The 22,795-nt window shown below is 45.2% G+C and overlaps 5 protein-coding genes across 5 annotated transcripts; 2 read left to right on the top strand and 3 right to left on the bottom strand.

The window, feature by feature from the left end:
- Positions 1-3,321: 3,321 nt before the first annotated feature.
- On the bottom strand, positions 3,322-8,019 carry VC83_08521 (uncharacterized protein; the record flags this gene model as incomplete). Its single annotated transcript, XM_024472070.1, has 5 exons — positions 3,322-4,342; positions 4,398-4,702; positions 4,759-4,906; positions 6,012-6,120; positions 6,174-8,019. The coding sequence occupies 5 exons, from the start codon at positions 8,017-8,019 to the stop codon at positions 3,322-3,324; spliced, it is 3,429 nt and encodes a 1,142-aa protein (XP_024320233.1).
- A 297-nt stretch (positions 8,020-8,316) lies between these two features.
- On the bottom strand, positions 8,317-9,481 carry VC83_08520 (uncharacterized protein). Its single transcript, XM_024472069.1, has 2 exons — positions 9,010-9,481; positions 8,317-8,940 (listed from the first exon to the last, which is right to left on the bottom strand). The coding sequence occupies exons 1-2, from the start codon at positions 9,343-9,345 to the stop codon at positions 8,419-8,421; spliced, it is 858 nt and encodes a 285-aa protein (XP_024320232.1). The 5' UTR covers positions 9,346-9,481; the 3' UTR covers positions 8,317-8,418.
- A 1,756-nt stretch (positions 9,482-11,237) lies between these two features.
- On the top strand, positions 11,238-13,587 carry VC83_08519 (uncharacterized protein; the record flags this gene model as incomplete). Its single annotated transcript, XM_024472068.1, has 12 exons — positions 11,238-11,358; positions 11,416-11,552; positions 11,639-11,721; positions 11,788-11,885; positions 11,942-12,062; positions 12,114-12,468; positions 12,520-12,546; positions 12,595-12,725; positions 12,783-12,874; positions 12,993-13,237; positions 13,290-13,401; positions 13,461-13,587. 12 exons carry the CDS (start codon positions 11,238-11,240, stop codon positions 13,529-13,531), a joined length of 1,593 nt encoding a protein of 530 aa, XP_024320279.1. The 3' UTR covers positions 13,532-13,587.
- Positions 13,588-13,825: 238 nt separating this feature from the next.
- On the bottom strand, positions 13,826-15,496 carry VC83_08518 (uncharacterized protein). The gene is made up of 7 exons (XM_024472067.1): positions 15,144-15,496; positions 14,921-15,096; positions 14,748-14,859; positions 14,534-14,700; positions 14,205-14,447; positions 14,067-14,151; positions 13,826-14,018 (listed from the first exon to the last, which is right to left on the bottom strand). The coding sequence occupies exons 1-7, from the start codon at positions 15,379-15,381 to the stop codon at positions 13,948-13,950; spliced, it is 1,092 nt and encodes a 363-aa protein (XP_024320254.1). The 5' UTR covers positions 15,382-15,496; the 3' UTR covers positions 13,826-13,947.
- A 246-nt stretch (positions 15,497-15,742) lies between these two features.
- Positions 15,743-18,221, top strand: VC83_08517 (uncharacterized protein). The gene is made up of 6 exons (XM_024472066.1): positions 15,743-16,418; positions 16,466-16,904; positions 16,949-17,285; positions 17,336-17,421; positions 17,468-17,592; positions 17,637-18,221. The coding sequence occupies exons 1-6, from the start codon at positions 16,127-16,129 to the stop codon at positions 18,032-18,034; spliced, it is 1,677 nt and encodes a 558-aa protein (XP_024320258.1). The 5' UTR covers positions 15,743-16,126; the 3' UTR covers positions 18,035-18,221.
- The last annotated feature ends 4,574 nt before the right edge of the window (positions 18,222-22,795 follow it).

Here is a 22,795-nt window from a genome sequence, read left to right as displayed (position 1 = left end):
GCCTTATTAGTAGCGACTTCAATGCCTAGCATGACATGTTTGAGCTAGGAGTACAGGCTGTACACCAAGGCGCAGAGCTTGCGAGATGGGCAGGTGAAAGTGGCATGGATTTTATTGGGATCCTAGGAGTCCCAACCTAGAGAGCAGGCCACTGTAATCGTGGGTGCACCAGATGTGAGAATCTAGCCACCCAAGGAAGGGGTATTTTACTAAGACAACACACTGTCTTAGGAAACAGAGCCAAAGGGTCGTAGCTTAGACTATTACACAATGCAGCAATCAGGTGTATGATGTAATGGAGTGGTTTAGACAAGTTGTAACAAATGTTGAGTCTGAGAACTCAGGTGTAACACTGACTGCTAAACAATAGAAGACACAGAGGTTTCTTGCGTAAGGTTGACTTGACAGAGGAGGCAGGGGATTAGACATAAAGGCTTTCCAAGTAACATGTTACAGTATTGTAAACAATACTATATTGAGTTGAGCACGAGGCTCCTATCTAAGGAAATACTATCTACTTATATAGTGGCGTCGTGCCTCATGGGTAATCTGGATAGTTGGCGGATAGCTAGATATTCAGGATAGTTCGTGGATAGCTCAACTATCCAATATCCACTAGTTTCTGCAACTATCCATTAGCCCCATCACATGGCAGCCTACCCCGCTTGCCCCCTGTGACTCACACATCACGTTACTAGGCCCTGGTCCTGTAACCATGACGTCACGTTACCGTAGCCGTAACATCAGGGATAAGTCAGAGGTTAGCACCTCACTGACTTTTCAGAAACAAGGAGTAACAAGATCAATGCTTGGAAGCTTGGAAAAGACGTGGAAGTGATAGTCGATTTACTGTATTGTCTGCTTGCCCTTTCTTAAGGAAAGGGCAATCCTATTTATGCTACAGGGGTGTAGTTCTCTCATTTTCCAAGACTTTCCATGACTAACCAGGCTTGGTAACTGTAGTCGACGTAAGAGAATCCCATAGAACCATCTCATAGGTTCCTAGCCTATAGGAAGTGAAAGGAGGTCCAAGGTCAGAGTACCCCTATAGACAAATTAAGTCATAACTTAACCAATCTGGTGGGTAACTAAGGAGCCATGATGTGTAATGAATCATAGAGGGTTGTAGAAGGTTTTGGAGCTATCGTTCATGTTCCTAGGCCTCTAGTTGATGGAGATATGTCATGTGTAGTATTAGCCCAGTAACTAAGGAGTGATGTCATGTAATGAATCATAGAGGGTTGTAGAGATATGTATGTGGTCATATTGGCCCAGTAACTAAGGAGCAATGACGTGTAATGAATCATAGAGGGTTGTAGCAATCGTTGAGTAGTATTGCTCTTGTTGTTGGTGTGACAAGCCAAAATATGTATAGTGACTTGTAGGTTTGAGGAGGAGATTTCTAAGTTTGCTCTTGAGTTTGATAGCAAACTGAGTGCAACGAATGTCAGTATGACAGCCACGTCCTTGACCTAACCTTCTATAACATACCTTTTGTGCAGTCCACAGTCCGCACTAACATGCACAGTGGTTCTGACCATGAGACGCAGGTTACAATAATACCTAGACGTAGCCACACCCCCCTTAAACAACATAATTTCAGGATACCAGACTCTGCCCTCCCTAAGTTTGCAGGGCTAATCCAGAACAGAATTGCCTCCCTAACACCGCTCTCTAACACACTGGACCTAGCATGCATCAACTGATATGCTACAGCTATCACAGAGGTCTCTAGCACCTGTATTCAGACAGTAGGGAAGCCAGACCGTAGAACAGGCCACCTAGCCCCATAGTGGACACCATAGTGCCAGGAGGCGCACTAATGCCACCTCCTCTATAGAGACGATACAGAGGACAGCCCCTCTGAAACCACATGTGAATTCCACCGCATAGTGTGCCAGGCCAAACGTGACTAGTAGAAACATATCATCAATGGCGTCAAAGACGACAAGGCACTCTACAAAGCCATTAGATGGCACAAGCTCTCCTCTAACCTTAAGGCGCACTACTAACAATCAATGGCCAAACCATTACAATGGGAAAAGCAGAAGCCCTCTAGACATCAATACTAGAAAGGTTTCGCGACACAGATGACCTACCAACAGACCCCCTATCTAGCTAGAACGGCACTAGCCACCTACCCTAGAACCAAGGCATCTTACTAGAGACAGAACGAAACACCATCAGAGTCTCTAGCACCTCTCTAGGCACTGACTAAGTTATTGTACGGCTCCTCAAAGCATGCTAGGAACTCATCAAAATTGCAATCCACAACCTATACAACAGATGTCTTGCAGTCAACCACTTCCCCTAAAACTAGAAGCTAGTAGAAGTCGCTATGCTTCCAAAAGTCGGCAAGAAAGACAGGACCTCACTGCACTCCTAGAGACCTATCGCCCTCCTCTCCTGCATCTCTAAAGGCCTAGAAAGAATAGTACCATAACAACTGTAACAACCATAACAACCATAACAACCATAACAACCATAACAACCATAACAACCATAACAACCGTAATAACCATAACAACCGTAACAACCATAACAACCGTAACAACCATAACAACTGTAACAACTGTAACAACCATAACAACCATAACAACCGTAACAACCGTAACAACTGTAACAACCGTAACAACTGTAACAAACGTAACATGAGTATCACTTTCGGCACCTAAAGCAGATGCGATACAGCTAGAAAGGGGTATGGTTGATGCTAAGAGGGAGAATATATATAGGGAGGGTAGTTGTATAGGGGGGGCTTAGCTACATACTTAGCGCTGTGGCAACTGTAGCTAAACTAGCCATAATTTTCAACATGTTAGGTAGCTTAGGAGACGTCTAAAGATGGTTAATTCCAAGTAGTTTGAATTGATTCAAGGCGTTGTGGTTGAATTGATTTATATAATATATATGTGGTTGGTAGAAAGTGGCCGACTTGCTTAACTCGTTATACATGTACGTTAACTAAAGTTGTATATTATGTAGGTTTTCTAGCATGTCGATCTCTTAATGTTGTATGAGGAAGATCATAGATTCGCGCAACCTAAGTTACACTTAATTTTGGGTTTAATTTAAGCATTTGAAATGCAAGAATCATTCTTCTTTCTTCGTACGAAATTGTCATGTGCATTCTTCATCGCACAAACTATTGAGACCCCCATTTACCTGGTCGAGTGAAATGATCAATGGGACGGGATGACCGGCGCCTCGGGCTATTATATGTAGTTCCTGGGCGAGTCTCGCTGTATCAAGCCATACCAAATGCGAGTCTATAATCAATAGTAAACAGAGAAGGGCAGCGAGATGAATATTATAGTACTATCAATGATTTTTATGGCCTATGGGATAGGTCGTGAGACAGGCCTCATCATAAGTTCCGGACGATGCAACATTCGTGCCCGTCACATTATCATAAGCCAACCTAATCAATGATGGCTCAAAAGGTGAATATTGAGGCCATCCACCCCTGTACTTCGTCAACCCAGTCCAAGGAGATTTTGCAAAAGCTGCCCACGCGCCCTGGATATATCCCCTAATCGAAACCTCCACCGCGGTATCAGGAGGAATTCCTGGTCCGGTAGGAAGCGTGTTCCAAATGAAGGCAATCTCGGAGCAATGCCAGGCGCCGCTATCAGGGTTGGTGAACAGGCGAGTGTTTGGGAAGTTTCCGAACCACCGGTAACGCCATATAGGAAGGCCATGTGAGGCGCTGACATTTGCTCGTGCGCCTGCAGGGCACGCAAACTCCCTATTAGTGTAATCAACCCAGAATTGATGGTCTTGAGTGACGCCATTGAGAGCAAATAAGGGAATGTATGCGCCCGTCTCGAAATCGTTATTCCCAGTCAAAACAGGGAGTTGGGCAAATTTGCCTGCTTTTGAAAGAGCGGGATAGTCGGCAAAGCCCGTGATTCCGTCGACGCTGGGACCGAAGCTGTTGGACCCAATCGCAATCGCAGCAAACAGCTCTTTGAAATCCTTCGTTTGTAGACACGAAAGTATATCATGATGGCTAGAAGTAACGTTTGTGCCGCAACCAAGAGTATCAGAGACGCTGTACCATGCTTGGGCATTGTTCGATGGCAAGGCTTTTCCAAAACCAGCAGCACCAGACTCCATAATGAAGCCAGAAACGATGGGGTTAGACGCATAGGAATAGGCGTAGTGGTCCACTGAGGCTGAACCAGCAGATTGGCCGAATAGCGTCAACCTTGAGGAATCGCCGCCAAAAGCGCGTATGTTGTCTCTTACCCATTCTACAGCCATCCGCTGGTCAAGGAATCCGGGGTTATGATTTTCAGACTCCGGATCGCCATGGAATCCCAGGATATCGACCCGGTAGCTAAGACGAGAGTTTTAGAATTTGCCCCCCAGTCATTTGATGACGGATTGCTTACTTGAGGGTGACGACAATAACATCCTGTTCGGCTGCGAGATGCTGCCCGTCGTAATAGCCAATCTGAGTACTCCCTCCAGTGTAACTGCCCCCATAGACATAGATCATGACAGCTTTGTCTGATTCCCCACCAGCGGGAACCCAGACATTCAGAGTTAGGCAGTCTTCACTAAAAGTTGCCAAAACTTGAAATAAGTCCGAGAGAGTTGCAATTCCTTGGGCAGTAAGATTTGCAAGAGATATATCGTACTTGTTGAGATCATTGCCACGAGCGGCGAACGGCGTGTTGGCTGGACAAGCGTATCCCTAGGGTTGGAATGTGAATATACTCTCGAATTTGCCAGGATTAGGGAAAAACTTACTATACTGCTTCCATTAATGGGTTTATCACCATGATATTTCTTCGGTGGCATAAATCTCAGATTTCCAACTGGTGGTAGTGCATAAGGAATCCCGAGATATACAGAGACATCTGAATTGACAGTCGCTGCGTGGCCGCTAACTGGGCCGCTGGATGTTTTGATCGGTTGACCAACAAGATGCCCGTGGCATCTTGAGATCCCAAGGAAGAGAATAAGACAAGAAACCTTCATTTTACTGGTTGGTATGTAGAATGGTGAGGGTTCTGGGAGGGTATACGCCACGGCTTTATACTACGAACTCAAGACATCGCCTTATCAAGCTTGTAGTATCTATGCGCTTGTAGTATCTATGCAAATGCATTACCCTCAGAGTACTTCTATTATCACACTAAGTCATATTCGGAGCATATCTGCTGCAAAACCCGAATCTCACACCTTCGGACACACTTGGAGATATAAGTGGTTGAAGTCAAGGTGGCGTAGTGTTTTTGAAAATGGGATGTTTGGGGCTATCGGACTCTCTGTTCTGAAACCAAGAGCTGCAGCAGTACACTCAAGCCAAAAACCTGATCAATTTCCCTGTTCGGAGTCATCCGTCTATCCGATATGCAAGGTTCCACTGGACTACGCCCTTTGTTCTCAGGTGTCACGGGGCTGTGAGGGATGTACCAGGTCCTTGTCAGTGTGAGACGAAAGGTTAGTCTTCCTCAGCGGGATCGACGTTGATCTCCACCAGAGAAGTGGGGACACAAAATACGAAGACTGCTGAGCTTTTCGATTCTGAAGCTGATTTTGGCCCAAGGTCGCACAAGCATATCATTTTTGGTTGATTTCATAAACGGATGCGAAGGTGGGTTTTAACATGGGCTTTCACAAAATTTGAAGTACATGGAATCGATTTAGGAAATATTCGGATAGACTTTTTCATTTCTAGTCTCTAAATTGCAAATACCATCAAAACAAACTGCGATATGAGCCGGAAACTGTAATCGCAGACTTCTACCTCCGATATGATATTCACAATTCAAAACACCTCTTGATTTGATCTGCGGTCTTGGCATAACCCTCACAGCAGTCGGCATATGTTTTTCCATCTTGTTCTAGTTCTTTCCAGCAATGCTCCAGCCCCTCTAATTCTCGACGAGCTATCCTCTGCAAAATGTCCTGATCCTGGACAGACAACAGACCGGATTGAGACTCTGATAGTACGGAATGCATCTTTGCAAAAGCAGTTGCCATCCCAATCAGCATACCCTTGTGACTCATTGGGCGCATCGAAAAGTGTAACATATGAACCGCAAATTCCGATGGAAACATTTTGAGAATTTCCTTCAATGAGGGTAGCGCGGTAGGGGAGAGACCCTGTTGCACTATCATATTTATACCAATTCCGGCAAGGCCTAGGCTATTGGTACGTTGGACTTCATCCATCCCAGCAGGACATTCTCTCTCGATGTCGAAGCCTCCCTGTGCACGCAGAATCTTGATGATTGAGCAGACAAACGTGTTCTTGGTTCTGATTGGAACCGACACAAACATTTGGAGAAGACAAGGGTGAGAGATCCATAGCGGTAGTAGCTTCTCGATAACCGGGCGGCCTCCAATGTCCAGAGATGGGAGCTCTGGGAACTTGAACAAGGTTGTGGCTGGCTGGAAAGCTTTGGGTATCCCCGAACTCCAACCACTGAAGGGTCGCTGAAACACAGGATATCCAGAAAGGATGTCCTTGTTGTTGTCATCATCGCCATTCTGCACCATGGCATCGAGAGTCCGCAGAATTGAAGAGTTGTTGGGAAGGGTATCAATCCATTTCGTCAAGACATTGTATTCATCCTGGGTGAAAGAGCCAAACATTCTTCCGTTCCATTGCAATTCTTGGATAAAGCGGCTTTTGCGACTATCTCCCTTGCAAATCCAGTACTTGCTGGAACTGAGCGCATCGAGCAGCCCCTTCTGCCATTCTTTGGATCCTAGTGCGACTGGGTCAAGCCAGTCGGCCACGCTTCGGGACCCGATTTTGACCCGGCTACTGCAATGAAACCCATGGGCGACCTGTGCCTTGGCCCTGAATATGTTGATTACCTTGACTTCTGCTGGGCTCAGAGAAATATTAGAGCCACTATTCAATTGTTTTTGGGATGGGCAAATAACTGCTCCTGGCAAGCATGACGAGAGGAGGTAGCCTGCCTGAAGCTTTCCCCATGCCTTTTGTGCACCCTCCTGCCCTTCACTTTCGAGTACGTGCCTCATGTATTCGCAAACCACCTCTATCGCAATTGCACTGTGGCCGGAATGGGTGTTGTCTATCGATATGTGGAGGAGGAAGTAATACGGGTCTATTCCAACTTCTTTCAATTCCCGAGTGGCCTTTAGCGTGTCCGTTGAAATAGCTTCAAAATGAAGGTTGAATCCGAGGATCTCCGGTAGAAACTCATGCGGGAAGAGAGAAATCAGTAGTTGAGCGATTGCGGATTTCCATACGGAAAGCTCGTTGAGCTGATGCCGTGGGTGACCAAAGTCGAGAGATTCTGCAGTAGGTAGGTCCGGAGCGGTAGTTTCGAGCAGCTTGTGGTACAAGTGAACGTGGTTCTTTCGCAAATCACCATCACCCAATTCTTCGGACAAGATCTGCCATGCCCCTTTCATCGTCTTCAAGAGGGCAAATGGTGTGGTTACCTTGCCAATATAACCCAGCCAAGCGCCATCGACATACTTGACGGGAGAAAGTTGCTTCAACCACCAAATTGCTTCTTCCCTGTCGCTGACCAACTCCCGTGGAGACCCTTCTTTTCGTCTAATGTTATAGTCTTCCCATTCCTTTCCAATACCACGATCCCGCCTGTGTTGAAACGCTTCCAGAGCATGCCGAGAGAAGGGATGAACTGACAGAATACTGTCATGTAGAGGTAGTGTCCGACCCGCTGTGCTTGTCTCCTCTAGCAATGAAACCAAGAGTCCCTTGGCCTGAGGAAGGACTTCGGGGAACTTCTCAAGATTGTGTAGTTGGTAGTATAATTGCTTGAGCTTTTTGAGTTCGTCCAGCTTCTCATCATCGGCATCTTTGTCGCGGGCTTCCCACTTTCGATGGCTGATCTGAATCTTTATTTCAGTCGATTTATTGCGAAAAACATTGTGGCCAAACCTCAAGCTCCAATGCCTTCGGAGCCAAGTTTTCGATCGAGATGGAGCTAAGAGTATAACGGCTACCACGGAAGCGACAGTAGCAAATGTCGGAAACCATTGAACTAAGAGAGAGTTCATGATGAGTCGGGGTTTATTGAGTGCCCAAAGTAAGATGAATGGAATTGGACGGCTCTCTAGAAGTGCAATTCCCAATACTCAAAAGCTGATCCGCAATATTCAGTGTCACAGGGGTCTCGATGATTAGCGGAGCTTCCGATATGTGGCTTTCTACACCTTACAACACCATATAATATATTATCATCCTTATCACTACTATTGCTATTTCGGCCTTATCACAAAACCAAAGTGGCTTAAGCTCGATCCGGAGAGGAAAGTATAATTTTAGTATAGTGTAATGCTTCTATTCAAATTTCACAGCAGCAGTAATATATTCTAAATGCTAAAGTCTCGAGAGATCACATTTTTGTCACGACATGCATTCCATTGAATGCTGGCCAGACCAGTTCCATGCCCTGTCTACTTGGTAGAGCTGCATTTATTGATCCACTCATTTTCAGGCCTCAAGAAGTAGCTGAGAAAGTACCGATTGTTTGCGCCATCAACTGGCTGTGTTACTCTGTGCTTTGGCGAATGCAGCTTCCCCTCCGAGAGAGCCTGCAGTGTGTCGGCGATATTGACCAGGGTACATCCTTCTGGGGGTGGCGGGATGAAAGCCCATCTGTCGGCGTCGGGAAGAAAAGCATGGATGCTCCAATCCTTGTAAAACAAAAGGGTCAAGGTTCCGCCGTCCGTGTGTAGGTTTTCGCCAACGTCTGACAACCGAGCCAGGGATGGGTGGAGGACAAATTTCAGTCCAGTGTCGCTGGGGTGATCGACGCGGTGGTGCAGCATGAAATCTTCTGAGAGACTTTTGAGCAATGTCAAGCAAGCCTCGTCACAACTAGCAATGAAGCTGCTGATCTTGGCCCAATCATGCTGGAACAGCTGCGGCATTTTCGAGACAGAAGCGCCGTCTGATGTAATTTCGTCTCGTGATATCTAATTTCCATTAGGTCAGCAGAGATACCATGGGTATGATCTACCAGACCGGGGGTCGCGCATTCTTACCTCGAACGACTCACCCCCGTGGCCCCTCTTATATCCGAAATCCTGGGAAGCTTTGATGTCAAGCCTGGCGTCCCCTGCTTTGGCCTCGTCGGGCTGGTCGAAGTACTTCTCAACTACCGTATTGACGTCGGAGAGATGTGCAAGCACACCTTTGCTCTCCGCATCTCCACGGAAGTCCAGATAAAAAAAGCCTGCCCCGGAGCACACTTTGTTGAGGAGAGCAATCTCAGCGGGATCTTTTTTGAGGAGTCGTGGGAGCGAGATGGTCGAGATCTGGGCAATAGAAGTGCCGCCAAGGGCCGCTCCATTGGCAGGGTCTGAAAGGTGGCTTGCCATGTTGATTGGGAAATGCGTATTCCGCTCTGTTGTGTCTGAATGTGTGAGATTTGGTAGAATCACGTCGAGTTTGCAAAGATAATGAAGTGTCTGTGCTAAGTAGACCGTTGCATCATATCTCAGTTCAGCTATAACATGTAGTGGGTCGGTGGGGAATCACGAAGCGGCTGAAATGCAGAACTAGTTCCCCCGCACCACCCTAACTAGAATATAAACATTTATATCAAGTCACCAAGTATCATTTTAATCAATTTAATTCATGGGCAAAAGATCTAAATACCCTGCACAACCCTGGTAAAGATTCTTTTACTCACCTTACCGCCTTTCTACTTTAGATTTAAATTCAATTATAGCATGTAGCTCACTAGATATCTTCAAGATATTACTCACTATAACCTCCTAAACTACCCACACCTTTTATCGGTATAACTCACTAAACATGTTTTACTCTATTTATAATAACAGGTTCTCTTTTTCTTATTATCTAAAAATTAACATAGATTAGTTAGTATATAACGTACATGTATAACGAACCGGCCAAACAAGCGAACCGGCCAATCCATTTTACACCTTAAATCACGAATTCATAACTTAATATCTCAACAACCCTTTAATAATAAGTTATAAAAATATGTACTTAGCCTTTTATAAGCATTTAAAGTACTCTATTTGATTTTTAAAGCAATTAGTATTGTAGTTATTAAGATACTAAGAATTAGGTCAAAAGTGGGGGCTAAAACTCAATATCTTAATAACTACAATACTAATTGCTTTAAAAATCAAATAGAGTACTTTAAATGCTTATAAAAGGCTAAGTACATATTTTTATAACTTATTATTAAAGGGTTGTTGAGATATTAAGTTATGAAATTCGTGATTTAAGGTGTAAAATGGATTGGCCGGTTCGCTTGTTTGGCCGGTTCGTTATACATGTACGTTAGAGAAAATAAACTTCATTTAATATAATATGTAAAAATAGTTGTTATTTACGTGTTCTTAGAAAATCGGCCCTTAATTCATTTTACATACTTTTTTCTTTTGGTAAGTTACTAAATGCAGCGAGATATAGGGTCGTGCGCTAGCCTTCAGCTGTTGTCTTACAATATGAAACCTGTCCCACTGCCAGCGCTTTTACGAATGGAGCAAAGACCCCGGAAAGACCCCAGCCTTTTATTACAAAAACAGAAGTGGCGTGCAGGAAAGTATAGATCTCTGTATATCCCAGCTGAATCAGTAATGCACGAGAGATCTCAGCTCTTGTCTTGCAATATGAGGCGAGACATAGGATGAGGTACAGTAGGCTTCAGCTCTTCTCTTGCAATATGAAGCAAGGCAAATGGTAAGGTACAGTAGGCTTCAGCTCTTCTCTTGCAATATGAAGCAAGGCAAATGGTAAGGTATAGTAGGCTTCAGCTCTTGTCTTGCAACCCAAGGAAAGACTCGGGATGAGGTATACTTGAGCCATTGGCCCTCGAACCAAAGTGAGACGAAGGGTGAGTGAGCCATTCAGAGGATGGGCTAAAATTCAGCGCCGAAAGAATTTGTACGAGCCCGTGCGTAAACAGAGCGAATGCGGTTATTTTGCTGTAGGTTGTGCACGGGGAGATTCTCTTTCCGGAGCTCCGTTGGAATCTGCTCCTTTAGATTCGTTATTGGGGTGCCGGATTCGCCTCCTATACATCCGCCACTGCCTCTCGCTATCTCATCTTTGACTCCTTTCAGTATTCATGTGCATTCTCATCGTCCTCGTACTCTCGTCTTGCAGCCACATACGCCACAGTTAAACCCAGGTTGATTTCCTTCACACGCATATCAAGCGCTGGCATACTGTCCCGAAGGACCGGCTTCCGATGTCCTCTTCAAGTTCCTGTACCCTATCTCGAACTTCAAGCATGAGCGGATTTGGTGAAGAATCTGCGGACGAAACAACCCAGTTACTGCCAAAGCAAGCAAAAACCGAGCCTGAGAAAAACAGTAAAATATTTAGACTATGGCAGGTTGGAGCACTTATCGGTAAGCAGTGGTTCTTGCCCATCCTGTCAGCACATTTTAATCTGATGAACTTTGCAGGAATCCTCTTGGCATACGCGGATACCTCTCTTGTGTGGGCGACTCATGAGACGATAGCGTCACGATTTAATAGCCTTCAGAACTCGTCATGGATGATGACGAGTTTCACGATGGGGTATTGCGTAACATTGCCGCTGGTGAGCTACTTCTAGTTGTTGAAGCGTTTGATAGATTCGGTTCTTGAGGACGAACTCCTGTCAATTTCACTAACAGACCTCAATAGTATGGAAGATTAAGTGATAGTTATGGTAGCCTACGCCCTCTACTGGTGGCGTACTGTACATTTTGTATTGGTAGCACACTCTGGTAAGTGATAGCCCAGAATTATTCAGATATGACCGTTGCCTTTCAAACGTACTTACATGAGAATAGCGGAATAGGTCAAACCTATTGGCAGGTGATTTTGGGTAGGGTTGTTGCCGGCTGCGGGGCATCAGGGATGGTCTCTCTGGCTTCCATTATCATCACAGGTGCGTTGGTAGCACTATTTTCTACAATAGCTGTGCCAGCTGACTTTTTTAAACAGAGCTCGCCGACTCTTCCGACGTCGCGGTTTTACGAAGTTATGTCAATATAGCCTCAACAATCGGACTCTCAGGGGGTGGCCCGCTTGGCGGGTTTCTCGCTGGAGCAATTGGATGGAGATGGTAGGCACCCAGTCGCGTCTTTTCTATGAATTATTGCTAATGTTTCCAAAGGTTATTTCTCGGCCAAGTCCCAATCGCAGCTGCTTCTTGTTTGCTTATGGCGAAGAGCTTCGAAGTTATGTGCCCAAAAGTAGAACAGCAAGAGGAACAACAGCGAGAAGAATCTGTCCTGGCTTTCGATTTCCCAGGGGCGATCACTCTTGCCATAGCAATATCCTCGCTTTTGGCAGTCATCGATTTACAGGGCTCGCTGTCCGGGTCGCATTCTCTTGTTCAGAGTTTGATTGTTATTGGCGCAATCTCCACATTAGCCTTTCTTGTCTTCGAGACCTTTCCCGGTAATAGGGAGCTCTTGATGCCCTTGAAGCTTTTGAAAACAGAGATAGGTGCATTTTGTGCTGGACAGGTATTTGAATTCTCTCCTGGGTCACAAGGCGCATACTGACTTGTTTGCTAGTTACTTATAGTTGCGAGCGGTTATGGGGTAAGTGAGCCTATTGCCTTGTCTGTTTACTTCACTGACAAACCAAAGTTCGTTTCTCAAATAGCACCTTACTTTGCAAATACTCGGGGAGCCTCAGATGCAGAAGGTGGGGGGCGAACAGCTCCTTTTAGTATTGGAAACGCTATAGGTGCTCTGCTCGCAGGACAAATAATCAAAAGGTACGCCCGGCTCCTCCTTCCTTTGAGACCTACCTAATAACTAATACCTGTCCTTAGATTTGGAACTTACAAAAAGCTTTCTATCGTCTCGCTGTTCTTCTGCATCACCAATTCCGTGGCGATCCTTATCCGATGGCCTCATACTATCGGTATGTCAAAGTGCAAGCTCTACCTTACGAATCCTCATTATCTTTCCCCACCAGAGCAAGGATTTGGCTTTGAAAGCAATCTCAAATAAAAGCTAACTAATGCATGAAACTCATTTAGGCGTTTGGGAGGGAATCATGACTACTTTTCCATTCGGTCTCTTTGGTGGCATAGCCCTCTCTGCACAGTTCATCGGCTTGTACCAGTGTTCTTCGAAGCAATATATGGCCACAGCTATTAGCATGTACTATATGAGCCAACAAATCGGTGTCGCCCTGGGCATAAGCATTAGCTCGGGGCTTTTGAAGCACCAGTTCCACGTCACCTTGCAGAAAATAATGACTGAAATCCCAGGTTATACAAAGGTCGGTCCCATGCCTCACCTCTTTCATAAAGAAAAACCCTGACCCGTACCAGGATCAAATTATCCAGAGAATTTTGGATGATTCCTCTGTAGTGGCACTGCTGCCTGAAGCGATCCAATCACTCATACGCCAGGGTTATCTTGCAAGTTTCTGGGTCGTACCAGGTATGTTATTCGATATCGCGCACAATCTCAGTGACTCTAGATGACTGATATTTTCTTAGTCTTTGTTGTGTCAACACAGGCACTCACCATTCTGCCTATGATTTCTACGATGGAGAAGTATTCATACTGAGTGTAAGATTATGGCAGGGAGCACTACGTATTTGTATATTGGGAAAATTAATCGACGATGTAACATCTACGGCCAGTACAATATGTCTCGTGTTTATTTTTGGGGGCATAATGTTTATGTGTGGAAATCATGGCAGTACGGCGCTAAATAGATTGGATTTTTGTAATGATGTTATTTTCGAAGTTTTGTGTGCGACTAAAATAGATAATGAAGTAAATGTGTCGATCAGAAGCATGAAGTTGCACGGAGTTGCCATTTTGGTGATGAGAAACATGAAGTTACACGGAATTGCCATTTGACAGTAAAGAGAACATACGTATATAAGCTTTTTTCAATCTATGGCTAGAGATAAAAACTATGGATTACGACTAGAGGCTTCGTACCATTTGTAGGCACGCCATGCCGCAAGTACCAAATCATTTCTTGCTCTCAGCAATAAGCCGCTCTTCTCTTTGCATCCGGCCTTCACTCTTCGGGTCATAGAAAGCTGCTTCTGTTAGGTGAGTCTTGCCAGGCCTGAAATTATGGGACTCACGTTTCTCCCCAAAGACAGTAGTTCTGATACCTCTCCTTATACCCGACTGGTAGTTTCCTGGTATGATCCGATGAAGACTTGATCTCTACACGCCTGTCAGCATCGACCAAATGGCTATCGACGGTCTAGATGTCTTACGTTATCCCATAAGGCGATACTTCCTGGTTGCCACTTCCATCTGACGTAGTGGTCATCCGAACTGTGAATAAGCAGGGTCAGGAACTGAAGAAGAGCATCTGACTCCGCCTTCTTCAACTCGGCAAAGCCAGTGCAATAAACGAGATTGACATTAAGAGACTTCAGGCCAGTGACAGGGTGTGTTCGAATCGCAGGATGATGTGTATCCATCGGTGGACGGCGGGGTTCATCGCCGAAGTAGTCCTGGAAGAAAGGGTCAGCTACTTTGTGTATCGTGGTTTCAAGATATTACTGGTACTGAGGGACGGGAACAGAAGGTCAGAGCTCACAATCAAGGTATCGTATTGCAAACGCGAGGTGTGCACAGCATGCAATCCTTCTAGAAGCTTTTGCATGTGGGGGCTAAGCTCATCATAAAGGCCATACCCAGACACCCAGGCCGTGTCTCCACCGACAGAAGGATGCTCCTCCATGCGAAGGAGAGAATAGCTTGGGGCTGTCCTTCATTAGAGAGGAACTTGATAGTAAGTAGAGGGGGCATACGGTTGATCTCAAAGCTCGTGTCAGAATGGAAGTCCGACATTGGCCACGGAGTGTATTTCAAAAGCGTCCGCCAATCTGCGTTGTTTCCTCCGACAATGAAATGCTTCGTATCCTGGCAGGTGTCAGAAAGGGCAAGTTCTTTCTCTACCGGGTGAGGAGATACGACCAAGTACTTTTTGAGTGGGATGCGTGTCCAAAACCCCAAAATGCTCAAATATCTCAACTTGCCTCTCAGTTGTCAAGTCTTGGTCTCGGAAGAAGACAACACCGCGTTCATTGACAAGTGCAGCAAGCTCATCCAATTGCTTCGTATCTAATTGGCTTAATTGAACATTCTGTAGCTCAGTGCCTAGAGGTCATCAGTCTATGTCGGTTCTGCATTTCGGAGATAGATACCGATGCTTTCAGTCACATCAGCGGGTGTGGTGACGGCAAACAATGCCTTCTTCTTTGGATCAGCGTAGAACCCCCGATCTTTCGGGGGTGTAAACTCTTTGTGAGGAGAGTCCTGGGGAACATGGGCCTTGATTTTGGGGTTGTAGTTGGGGTGGATCGCGGTTGGTTCCCCCGAGTCTGGGGAAATGTGCTTGTAGGCCTCCAGGGACTCAATCGGGGAAGGTCGGACTTTTGCCATTTTACCAACAAGCCGTGATGTGATCAATTTTTAAACAATTTAGAAGCAATGGAACCGTAGATAAAGGTCCTCCCGATTGAGAATACTGGGTTGCTGTTTGCCTTATAACAGAGGTGTAAATATCGTCTGGAGTCACCTTCGGCTTCGGGAGCCCCGGGATCTATAAACAGGGGTGTGAACCAGGGTCCTAGTGTGGAGCTGCTTGGATCCACCCTTATGCAGATCGCTACTAGTGGCTTTTATAAGGGGCCCACCAACTGAACAAGGTTCGGAACGAATATACCCAATTAGGTCATTGCCATGGCAATATTTTCTAAAAAGTGGAACACCAGACGTCGATACCTACCGTTCCACATCTCAGCTACTATCTGACCTCGGGAAGACGGGAATGAAAAGGATAATTCGGGGTAGGTACAGAGGCTCCAGCTCCTCGAAGATGCAGTGAAACGACAGAAAACAGATGATAGACCTACACCGCCGGTCGAGTTTATCCCGTCTTAGTTCCGCCTCAAAAGAACAATTATGCAGCATTAGTGAGTAGTCGAGGTGTGCTCTCCGATGAGATAAAGGGACTTGCAGCACTGGTCCATATTTCCGAGCCAGGGACGAAACATAAAGTAGCTGTGGTCATTTTCTTCCCTGCAGAATCTTTGACCACGTTTCTACTTGGTATATCTGAGATACTGGACATCAACCTGAGAGTGCTTCTTGTTTTTGCCTCTAGTCAGGAAATCATCTTGTTAATATGCAGCTCCTCTTTCCTCCAGTCTCTCCTTTTCTGGAGTTAATTCAACATGCGCGGCAACACCCCGATAGGATTGCACTTAGGGATCATTCTACGGGGAAAACTGCCACGGCTGGACAACTGTTGCAAAGGGTTTCTTCGCTCCGCGATAAATTGAAGGACGAATTGCTTCAGAATGGATGGGAAACCGCCAGCCAGGACAAGTTTATATTTCTGATAGCTCCTCCGGGATTGGAATATGTAGTGTCGATGCTCACCATCTTCTCCCTTGGTTCCGCCATGTCAGCACAATGTAAGTAGCCTATTTTTGTGATATGCATTATGCTTACTCAAACATAGCCATCGTTGTCAAGCCAGAGGACGTTCTACGCTACTTCAAGCTCGCAAAACCTCTGGCCCTGCTATATGCCCCCGCGCTCGCCGACAAAGCCCAAGGTATCAAAATCTTGTGTACCAGCAGTGACAGCGGAGTCAACCCAAAACTCCCTTTCGTGGAAATACAGACATCTTGCCTCGACACCTCGGCATCTCTCAAATACGAAACAAGCGTCAGTACCAAGAATCTATCTACTCAGAATGGTACATTGTTCTTCACATCAGGCACGTCGGGAAACCAGAAAGGCGTTGTTCATTCCTACCAAGCTCTTCTTGCGTCCGCACGAGAGCGAATAGGGACGTGGCAGATGACAGAAAAGGATGTGTTTCTCAACCAAAAGCCAGGTAATTGGATGGGAGGAATTTTCGGGATTATTCCAAGTTTGATGTCTGGTGCTTGCCTGTAAGTCTTTGTGTCCATTTCGGTGAAGTGCTAACGATGTTTAGAGAAACTTGTGGAGGCGTCTTCAACCCCGAATGGTTTTGGGAACGCATCAGACAGGGGGGCGTCAGCGTATTTGACGTTGCACCTACTGGTTATGACAGGCTCGCAAAGTACTTTGATGACCATATCGCTGTGCTACCCCCCGCAGAGACGGAGATTTATATTCAAGGAATGACAGCGGTTAAAGTAGCTGGCGTCTCGGGATCACTCCTTTCACCACATACGCAGGAGAGATGGACGGAACTCCGTCATGGAAAGCCATTGCTAAACCTGTATGGATCTACAGAGGTTACCTTGATATGCAGCATGAGATGGGAAAACCCCGACTATACTGATATGGTAATGACGACATCCTCACACTCTGGGCTGAGATATTAACCGCATGCTAGTGCTCGATCGGATCACCCGTGACGGGAGTTGAGGTGAAGCTTGTTGACGGGGAGATGCGACTCAAGGCTCCTTCGATGTTCTCACGGTATGAATAAAGACATGTATGCAGGAGCAGAGTGCTAACGAACCAGATACATTTCAGATGATCCAACCTTGACCGAGAAGGCTTTTGATTCAGAGGGCTACTTCAAGAGCGGAGATTGTGCCGAAAAGGTCGGGGATACTTATGTTCTCCACGGCCGGGCAAATATAGATGGTTCGAGCACTCTCCCATATTCAAAACACTTCTAACCCTTATAGTACTGCATTTCTGGGGCTTCACCGTCCATACAGGCGAGGTCGAAAGCGCGCTTCTCTCGCTCCCCTACATCACCAACGCCATCTCCCTGCCTCTGGCCGATACGGAATACAAGGAGCGCGTCGCTGCTATTGTGCAATTAAAGCCATCATCAGAGCAGCCGAGCTTTGACGCCCTTCGACATGACCTGACAGAAAAGACTGGTCTTATGCTGTTCAAGCAACCGACAGTAATCTACTGGCTTAAAGAGGGGGAGGAAATCTCTTTGACAGTAAATGGCAAGATTTCTAAGATAGATGCCCGCAAGAAGTTCTTTGGTGATGGATGGCGGGGCAAGGATGGAGTGGACGTTGTCGATTTGTCGAAGATGGAGTATTGGCGCATGGGTGGGCAGTGTTGAGAGGGATGAGGAGTGGCGATTTGTTTCCAAGGACTTCATCAATTATGCAAGCTGCATTCGGAAACAAATATAAATGAAGCTATTTCATGATGCCTCAAAAAGCAACAGATTTCATCAGATAACAAGTCTTCGCCAAAACTCCGTTGTTTCTCAATAGCCGTTGATATCAGACCTACATTGACTGTCCACAAACTACCGATGCAATTGCGCGGTACGTCTTCATGGAGCCTGCTGTGATCCATGGGCCATTCGTATTACTCTGGTATATACTTTGTGGAATTGTGTGCGCGAGAGGCGTTTCGGCCAGAATCTGATATGCAACACGATACGTTGCAGATTAGTCGCGATAGGCATCTAGTGGCCTAATTGAGCGATACTTGAGAATACCTGAGTACGTCTACAGTCTCGGTGAGAATATCGAATAGGAAATACGATGCAGCATTTCACCAGCAGATCAGTAGCGGTGAAATATCTGATAGGCATTTGGTGGCGTAATTGAGTGCAAGTTGAGAGCTGAACTTTTATCGTATTTTGTGTGCACGTACGGTGGTACACGAATCCTTCCTGCAGCCATCAAAGGCTCCTCCACACATCAAAGGCAGCCAACTGCATCTCCGAGATCGCCAGTCCAACCCCAACCATGCATAATTCCTTCGTCGAGTCTCTAATGTGTTGTCTGATTCTATATAACGTGGTTGTACAGCGGGTCGATCATGGCACCGAGTCGATCACTTTTCCCCACCCCACTACTTCAAAATATAATTAAATAACCAGAATATGTTCTAAAGCTACTTAGAATCTAATAAATAAGTACTTAGACATCCTCCTGACAAGTTCTCGCATTATGACCAGCTTTTCCACAAGTGCCACAGTGCTGACCAGACAATTTCCCCTCTCTCCTACTACCCCCCTCCGCACGCAAGTCGTGTCGCATCTGCTCATCCACGTCCCTCTATGCCAAAAGATCGTGTGCATCCCCTACTATCCCCCCCCTGAATGATTGTCACCATTCACTATTTTGTCAAAAGGCCTCTGCCAGTGATCTCATCTTATTTACGCCTTTTTACCTAAACAGATCGCTATAAGTGGGTTTCCACAAACTTCAAAATAGCGGGTCGTTACAATCATTCAGGGGGGGGGATAGTATAGTAAGTACACCTCCTTAACGGACACGAGACTTTTTAGCCCTTTGGCGTTTGGTACGCGAAGGGTACGGACCTCAGCTGACAATAAAGTCATCTCATGTGCTAAGATCTCTGTCCCTTTTGCTAACGTAGCAACGGTAGCAAAAATTGGGGTTGGCGAGCTTCCTTAGTGACCTGTAATACGGCTTTTAACTAGAGTAGTCTGTAAGAGAGCATCTGTTAGGTTGTGAGGCGTTGAAGAGACCTAAGGGTTGGAATTAGCAGAGGGGGGACCTGTAGGTGTAGGTGTCTAATCGTCGTATCCAAACTTTTCGCTTCGCTCAAGGTGGGAGGAAGCGAGTCGGGTGATTGGGAAAGTTGGAGAAGCGAGATGCGCGATTTCGGAAATTGTATGTTATATGTACCATGCCATATATTTATATGTAAAGATACCTAAATGCGCCATTCTACAAAACTATCACTTCCTCACTCCCACGCTCGCTCCCACGCTCGCTCTCACCCTTAAACTGGCCCTCGCTCTCACTTTGAGGGTGCTCTGGGTCAGGAATTGGAAGCTTGAGCTCCGGAGGAATTGGAAGACCCTCTTCGTATAATTGGGTCAACATATTCTTCCGGGCACTCTCTTTTGAGGGGCTACTAAAGCCCTCCGGAACCCGGTTTTTTCAACGCTGTAGCCCCTCTTCTACCTCCCTAAAATTAGAGGGTTTTGGGGTAGAAACCCAGATTGGTAGGGGCGTAGGTGTAGGCGTAGGTGTAGGTTGTGAGTAGGTGCGTAGTTTTGTAAGGGCTGCATTACAGCTAACAGGCCAAATACCAGCTTTCCGGAAGCTGATATTATAGTAGACTCCTTAAGAATCTGCTCCCGGATGTGTGTGAGATCTCTCATAAAGGACTGTAGGTCGTAGGTAATATCCATCTCTCGTATGGCTGCACAGCTACTCGGTGCCAGTGCTTATAAGGCTGGAAAATCCCTACGTCTAATGGCTGTAGAATGTGTGTAAGATATGAGGGGAAGGTGTAGACAATGATGTCATGCTCTTCTGCTGCAATGACGAAGTCATCGCTTGTATGACTTGCATGAGAGTCGAGTATTAGAACTCGGGGGCTCCCATTATGAGGGGTTGCCTGCTCTGCAAAGTGCTCTAGCCACTGTAGTGCAAGCTGCGTGTTTGAAAATCCTGTGTCGGAGAGCAGTACTAGCTCTGTGCCTTTGAGGTTGGTGTGGTACCATGAATCCATATGTATTTTGCCTGGAATAACAAGTACTGGTGGTATGACTTTTCCTACTGCAGACACAGTCTCTAGGATAGTAATAGACGTACGGTTTTCAGGGCTTGGAGTCTGGAGCTCATTTGCTCTGCGTGGCACCATAACACGCTCACCTCCTGGAATTCCAATCCTAAAGCCTGTTTCATCCATATTCCAAATTGACTCCGGCTCTATATGGTGTTCCTGTATAAACTCAAGGTACTCTTTAAACCACCGTGTAATAGTAGGCTCATCTTGAGCTCTCGTATGCTGTAGTGCAATAGGCTTCATAGTAATAAAGTGGTATTCTTGAAGCTGATTCTTAATATATTTAGTAAGCCAGCTTGGTGATGGCGGAGGCCGTAGGTGTAGACTCTGGAGCTGGCAAACAGCAGAAAATATCATATTTCTAGTAGCTCCAAGCCCTAGGTGATACTGCTCAAGAATCCATTTCTTAAGGGCTTCTGACTGCGCAGTAGAGAGCACCTTATTCTGACCTCCGTGGGTAAGCTTCTGAGCATGGCGTTTAATGCTTGAGCATAGCGTTGAGTCAGGCACTTTGAAAATGTGACAGGCGACTGATATAGATTCAGAGGGGTTTTCCGCAAGCCACTTACGTGCATTTGATATAGGAGTCCCCTCCATGTAATGAATTGTATAGGATTACAATATAAATTACTGTCTATAGCTATGGTAAAAGTTTTACTAAGGAGTAGCGGTGAACAGATGCACGTAGTGAAATCGCGCATCTCGCTTCTCCAAATTTCTTAATCGCGCATCTCGCTTCCTCCAACCTTGAGCGAAGCGAAAAGTTGGATACGACGATTATAGCTTGACATCTACCTTTGAAAATACTACATTAGGATTGAAAGGCACAAGGCCAGCTCTGCAAAATCCAGCTTTTGCATTTTTAGGGGTAATTAACTGCTTGTATGTAGCGTGGAATGCTAGAAAGAGCCTGACCTTCATAATGTGGTTTATATAGGCTTTAATAAAGATTTCGATTTGCTGTCTATACATCTGTTTAAGAACACTAAAACACCTCATGTCATTAGCTAGGTTAAGTGAGAAGAGTAAGGGGGGAGACAGAGGCTGATAATGTTGTTCTTCTTATAATAGTCCTTGAATTCAGCTGATTTATGACTCTTATGCCCATCTAGTACTAGCATCTAATGTAGCACTTTTATAGAGCCACAAGTATGTGTATCAAAGTGCTATAGCCATTCTGGAACTTTATAGTAATATTTATAGTAATCAGCTAACACTTTAGGTTGGAATCAGGCAGAGCTTATTATGAAAGTAATCAACGACTATGGAATTGTATCGAAAATCAGATACTTTGTTATAGACAATGTAGGAAACAATGATACAATGATGGATACTCTTTCTACATGTATGTCTTTCTATATGTATACAGTTTATTATAGTTTGCAATACTTACTGACTACTCTATAAATAGTAGTATTTAACCAATACCAAATTGTCTATAATGCAAGACATCAACACCTTTGATGCAATGGCCATATTATTAATCTAGCAGCTCAATCCTTCTTATTTGACACTAATGATGAGGCTCTTACAGAAGAGAATAACACTAGTATGTTAACAACACCTATAGAGCTTGAAATGCAACAATGGTGACAGAAGGGACCTCTTAGAAAGCTACATAATATTGTAATTTATATTCAACGGAGCACACAACGATTAGCCAATTTCCGAGAGCTTAGTGGTGGCTGCAACCTTGTACGAGACAACTCTACTCACTAGAACTCTTGGTATACAATGATCAATACTACAACAAAGCTTAAGACTGTATCAACCTTTTCTGTCACTAATATCAAGAGAACAATTACGACTTATTATCAGAAAAGGACTGGCAAGATCTACAAAAACTTCAAGACTTCTTGCTATTCTTTCACAATGGGACACTAGCTACAGAAGGTCATAATGCAACTATTGAAAGAGTGTTGCTAACAATGGACTTCTTACTTGAGCAGTTTGAGACTGCAAAGAGTATATATGCCAACGACCCCTTTATGAGTCCTTGTTGCAACTCTAGCTAGGTTAAATTAGACAAATACTACAGCTTAACAGAGAGATCACTGGTCTATATTGCTGCTTTAGTACTGTCTCCTTAATGGAAATGGGATTATATTAACAACAACTGGCCTAAAGAGTGACAGGCACCTTGCCGGAAACAGATGCTCAATTTCTAGGTTACAGAATATAAATCAATAGCAGTTACTGTCCTAATCAAGCATTAGAATTAGTGAAGCCAGTCTAGAACTCTTTCCTTAAATGGCATCAAGGAAAGAAAGCAACTATTGATTAAGACAAGTATTCAAAATATCTACTAGCACTAGTTATT

Source organism: Pseudogymnoascus destructans (genome assembly GCF_001641265.1).
Source record: "Pseudogymnoascus destructans isolate 20631-21 unplaced genomic scaffold scaffold_28, whole genome shotgun sequence".
Classification (NCBI taxonomy): Eukaryota; Fungi; Ascomycota; class Leotiomycetes; order Thelebolales; family Thelebolaceae; genus Pseudogymnoascus; species Pseudogymnoascus destructans.
Note: the sequence above shows the minus strand (reverse complement) of the source record. Positions and strands in the feature narration are given on the sequence as shown.

Coding starts and splice junctions, on each gene's coding strand:
- VC83_08520 (XM_024472069.1), bottom strand. CDS start 9,345: ATGGCAAGCCACCTTTCAGACCCTGCCAATGGAGCGGCCCTTGGCGGC. Junction 8,941..9,009: donor ACGGGGGTGAGTCGTTCGAG/GTAAGAATGCGC, acceptor AATGGAAATTAG/ATATCACGAGACGAAATTAC.
- VC83_08518 (XM_024472067.1), bottom strand. CDS start 15,381: ATGGCAAAAGTCCGACCTTCCCCGATTGAGTCCCTGGAGGCCTACAAG. Junction 14,860..14,920: donor ACACGCATCCCACTCAAAAA/GTACTTGGTCGT, acceptor GACACCTGCCAG/GATACGAAGCATTTCATTGT. Junction 14,152..14,204: donor GTATCGCCTTATGGGATAAC/GTAAGACATCTA, acceptor ACAGGCGTGTAG/AGATCAAGTCTTCATCGGAT.
- VC83_08517 (XM_024472066.1), top strand. CDS start 16,127: ATGCAGCTCCTCTTTCCTCCAGTCTCTCCTTTTCTGGAGTTAATTCAA. Junction 16,419..16,465: donor TTCCGCCATGTCAGCACAAT/GTAAGTAGCCTA, acceptor ACTCAAACATAG/CCATCGTTGTCAAGCCAGAG. Junction 17,422..17,467: donor GCTCCTTCGATGTTCTCACG/GTATGAATAAAG, acceptor CTAACGAACCAG/ATACATTTCAGATGATCCAA.